General features: G+C 48.8%; 1 protein-coding gene across 1 annotated transcript in view; it reads left to right on the forward strand.

Moving 5' to 3' along the window:
• The first annotated feature begins 4,195 nt into the window (after positions 1-4,195).
• Positions 4,196-5,195, forward strand: part of MNT (MAX network transcriptional repressor) — a 32,538-nt gene continuing 31,538 nt past the window's right edge. Inside the window, 1 exon segment of the mRNA XM_018084852.2 lies at positions 4,196-4,302. Coding sequence (XP_017940341.2) covers positions 4,224-4,302 — 79 coding nt within the window. The 5' untranslated portion in view covers positions 4,196-4,223.

The following is a 5,195-nucleotide window of genomic DNA, read 5'->3' on the forward strand; positions in this document are numbered from 1 at the left end:
TGGCACGGGTTTTGGTGCAGGTAAAGGGTGACTCGAAGCCACGCAGAGGCCAATCCAGTTCTCCGTGGACAAGACTCTGGTTTCTCTGCGTATTTTGTGGATTAAATTCTCTCGTTCCGAGCAGATATTTTTTCACAGACCATCATTTGCAGCGGGCTGGGATGATGTGTTCAGTGTTCATGTCTGGGTCAGCCATTGCTCCAAACCTGGGAGACCTCAGCATGCAGCCTATGGACTTTGGATGGACCTTTCCCTCCGCCTGTTCCTCAGCAGTTCCAGCAGCACGTTCTGCAGCTGACTGCAGTCCATTCCCGCGGCACGGAGGTTCCCTGCACCGTGTCAAACAACACAGGGTCAGGTTCTTACCCGCTGAGAGACCAGCACGGCTGATACCACCTGGCACTTCCACATGGGCCCCATCCAGAACTCAAACCCGGACCTGAGCACATGCTTGGGTTGCACATGTGAAGACCACAGGATTCTGCAGCGTGCCCTGAAAAGCCAGCCCGAGGTGTGAGCCCCAGGAGCCCAACAAGCGTTTGGGAATCCCAGGGGAGCTCTTCAGTCACGTTCCCTGGGCCCATCTCTCTAAGGCTCGTCTGTAGCAGCATGTGCCCTCCTAGTAGAAATATAATGAATTATGAATTACTGGCATAAGAAAAACTGTCCTTATGTCATGCTGAAGTTACTGGACCAGTACAGGGATTAGTGGGTAAAACCAGGAGGAACCTGGAGAGTTAGAGGCCTTGTGATTCCAGTGTCGGCATTCCCGGCACTGCCCGAGGGGGGGTGTCAGGTGCTGCTGCAGAGAAACGGGAGTTTTCAGCCATATCAGCAGATCTGTGGGACCCATTCATCACACACGTCCTGCTTAACCACTCTCCATGATTAAATATTTACAATAAGAATTTCTTCATCATTAAAACCCTAAATAAAAGGATTACAGAGAAAGTCAGAATAGTTCAGTAGGAAACAGCACTAATTATTTTCACCCTTGTGGGTTGTTTTTTTTTTACTTGAATTTCAAAATGAAAATATTGAGATAAACTCCCGCTTTCATGTTAGCACAGTTGGGGGGATTTCTTATTTGGTGTGAAGCTTGAAAAGGGAAAATTAACACTCATTTAATCATTTACATTCAGTCATAATTTAGGCCCTGAGCAACAAAGCATTTAAGCAGGAGATACAAATTTAGGTAGTCACGTATTCCAGTGACTCCAGATGGATTATTCAGTGGCCTGAAGTGAAAAGTTGTTTATTCAGAGTAGGGGAAGTGCAAAATTCCCATGTGCTGGAAGCCGAGTCGTGGATCCCAACTGGGGCAGACGGATACTGGGAGTTTTTGATCCGGGGTACAGAACACAGAGCTCAGTCCCCACACGGCCACCAGCGCTGGTGGGGATCCCTGGTTCACAGGGACTTTGTGACCTACAGTCAGGAAATGAATGAGAGTCATTTCTGAGCTGGGGAAAAGTCACAGAGATGAATATTGCCAGAAAGCTGAACCCACTGCCGCTCGAGGGCCGCAGAAATCCCGAGGATGGTTGGAGCACGGAGGAGCTGTTTGCTGCACAGCCAGAAAGGAAACAAGCAGGAGAGCAGGAAGGGATTGTCAGGTCTCCAGCACTATTGCAGTTATTCTTCCACATCTGCACAGCTGAAGTGGGTTTTGCTTAAACATCCATCACGTCCCTATTATAGGATATGTGTAGGATATTAGGTGATCCTTGGGGCATTGTAAGACAGGGTCATCCTCAAATGGCAATTTTCATCTCCTTTCAAATCTTGTCTGTTTTTTGGGGGGAGAAGGGCAGATATAAGGAAAGATTATGAGTGCCATAACCACTGCTGGTTTTTCCTGCACTGTCTATATATGAATATCATCATCATCATTTTATATAAATAAATCTAAGCCCATTCAAACTTTATAAAATGCCATCAATAACCCTGAAAACAAAGAAAGGCATTTACTGAGTACAACAGCCCAGCTCTGTGATTAAGGTACTATCCAAATTCACCGCTTGGAGTGTTTCAGAGGGATTTCCTTTGGGCTCAACTACAGCCACAAAATAGTAGAGATCAATATCTGTACCATCTGAGTATCATCCAATGCCATCTAAAGGACTGACTAAACAGGAAATAATACACAGATAAGAAGATAAAATGCCCTTGGCATTTCCTCAAAACAGGTAAAAAGACTCACCTCTCAACCTATATATGCTCGTGAGGAGACAAAAGGTATGAATTCTTATAAGTTACATCTAATCTTTAGAAAAGATGAAAAAAACATTAGTCAGGATTTGACTGAAAGTTTTAGAACCACAGATGGAAACTGAAGAGGCTCCTGGCCCCCCAGCACAGGGCTGGACATGGGCAGCTCCAGCAGTGCCACCAGAGTGCCACCTGCAGTGCCATCTGCTCAGGAGCCACAGGAGCCTGCTCTCCCTGGGAAGCGACTCCTGCCTGTGGGTTGTTGTCAGGAGTAGCCCAGGTGAGGAAGAGCAGTGTAACCCCGAGCAGAGTCCCCAAGGCTGGGCAGCCTGAGGGGAAGGACAGCTCTGACTTCAGAGCCAGCCCCTCTGCCCCTCGGTGCCCCCAGCCCCTGAGGGCTGTGTCTGCCAGGGTTGTGGAGGTAGCCCAGTGCCTGCTCTTCCCTCATGTGGGCTTAACAGGATAGAAATTGGACCTCTTGGTACTTCTGGCACATATGCAAAGTTTTAAATGCTGTCCCTAAAATGTTCACGAAGTCAACCCAGGCAATCTAAGTGTTCTGGTTTATCGCTGTCCCCAGTAACAGGGTCAAATGATTCAGCAAAAACCTCTCCATGTAATCCTACAGAGGTAGATGAATACACAGTTGATGGATTTTGGATGTGTACCCAAGCTGCTGCATTGGCCAGGTCCAAAAACTTGCAATAAATAAATTTAATCAGGAAATATCACTCTGATATGAATGTTTAATGGCACTGATTTATACTTTGAGCTGCCAAAGCCAGGAGCCAGCTTAGCAGTTGAGAGCCCACAGAGCTCAAGGTTTCAAAACAAGCAACTCTCCTTGGAGATTAGAGTGTTGCAAAAGATGCAAGCAGGCAGGAAAAGGAATGTTTTGCCTCCTGCTAAAGCGTTAACCCAGTACAGGACTAAGCTATTCAAATGTACCTGAAAAACGTTTCTTTCAAAAGCTGTGTTTGATCAAGTACCCTCCATTGGAGCACTGCCTCTTGTATGGCCCATATACTCCTCTAGTGACTCCTTTTTTCTTTCTGTTGTTTTGTCTCACCCACTCAAACCCGAGCAGGGGTTGTTGCTCTGCAGGGGCACAGAGCCAGGAGGTCTCTGCTGGGCTGTAACGTCCCGGGCAGGTCCTGTGGTAAGCAGTGCAGTTTGTACAGCAGGTTTGATGGCAGAATAGCAATTCCTTCTTCAGTCTGAGTCCGTCTGCAGAGCACAGTAAGCCCAAGTGGTCTGTAGGATTACACACAGAGAGAGGTGGTTGGAGAAGGAACAAACAGGCTCCCCAGGGCAGTGGTCACAGCACTGACAGAGTTCAAGAAGCATTTGGATGATACTCTCAGGCACTGCAGGGCTAAGGTATGGACTCCATGACCCTTGTGGGTCCCTTCCAGCTCAGGATATTCTGTGGTTCTGTGATTCTGTAGGTCTGTGGCTCTGTGATCAGATAAGCACTGCAAATGTCACTGTACCTGGCTGGAAGGTGATCTCCCCCAGCCACACATCACATCACCTTGTTGTGGGGATGTCCTGCCTTTTGAAGTGCCAGCTGCCCAGTGCAAGCCCTGCAGAGTGACAGTCCTGCAGCAGGCACAGCACAGCCAGCACAGGGGCTCTGCTGCTGCTCTCCAGCTGTGTTTGCCAGGTGCTGAGCCATCCTTGCCTCCTCTGCTGGGATCAGACAAGCATGATTTTTGGATGTAACATATACATGCACACACAACACATGCAAATTATACCTGAACACATCCAGGTTACAAAGGGAAGAACTTGTGAGATGTCAGGTTTGGTCTGCCCCAAAGAGCTCTGTGTGAGCTCCCTAAGGCCACGTGCATTGTGTGATTCACGGTGCTGTTCCACAGGCTGAGCTCAGCACACAGCCCGGGCAGTGCTCTGGGGAACCAGGCTGGCTGATGGAAGCCATTCCTGCTGCTAAAACTTCTTCATTCATTGCAGGGAGGAATGAGTGAGGTGGTTTGCAGAGAAGACGGATGAGTGGAAAGCAGCTGAGAAATTCCGTGAGAAATGAAGCTCGTCCCTCCATGAGCTACTCCTGCCTGAAGGTACCAGGTGAGTTACTGTGGCCAGGCTTTATCCACATCTACATCTTATCTACCTCTTCTGCTCATGCATGGTGATGATACCCTCATTATGTGGTGAGGAATTCAGATAACACAGGAATGAGTTCATGGCAAAGCCCAGGAGGAAATGACTCCTTCCATGTGCAGAGGAGGATCTGATGAGCGTGCAGTACGTGAGGCCACCAGCCACACGCTGAGCAAGGACAAGATATCACCCTGACTGGGGAACAGGAGCACTTTAGAGTCAGCCCCAAGCTCCACAAGCCAGTACGGCCCAGCTCATGAGGGTTTGGGTTTGTCACCTTCCAAGGCCATTCCTCAGGGTAGTTTTTGAGTTGTGAATTCCTTAATGTTTTTAAGTAGAATAAAAATTCTCACATGAAAATTGGGTTTTTTCCAATCCCATTCCTTCCACAAGAATAATTGGTTTTTCTAATCAGTTTCTTTCCCTTTTCTTCAGTGTCTTGAAGTCAATCAGAGACAGATATTTGGAATGGAAAATTTCTGTGTGGATAATTGAAGTTCAATTTAGTTTCACACGCTAATGACAAAGGGGCTCTACAAAGGAAAACGTTGCTCAGGTTACGCATAAGTGCTGCACTGGAAGGTGTTTCCAAAGGAGCGGCGCTGACCTTTCCCAACGTGCTCCCTTCTTTCCTCGCCTTTATCCACAGAAAGGGCTTGGCCGTTCCCTCCCGTGCAGCCGCCCACCAGGTGCGGCACAGGACACGCCAGAGCTCCCAGTCACACGCACCCACAGCCTGTGGCTCGGGGCAGCTCGGGACGGTTCTGCAGGAACGGGACAGAACTCGGGAGCCCTGCGGGGGCAGAGCCGGGCCGAGCCCCGAGAGCAGGGATATCCGAGCGCGGTGCCGGGCGGGC

This window comes from Manacus vitellinus, unplaced genomic scaffold (genome assembly GCF_001715985.3).
Source record: "Manacus vitellinus isolate BGI_N305 unplaced genomic scaffold, ASM171598v3 scaffold_76_pilon, whole genome shotgun sequence".
Lineage (NCBI taxonomy): Eukaryota > Metazoa > Chordata > Aves > Passeriformes > Pipridae > Manacus > Manacus vitellinus.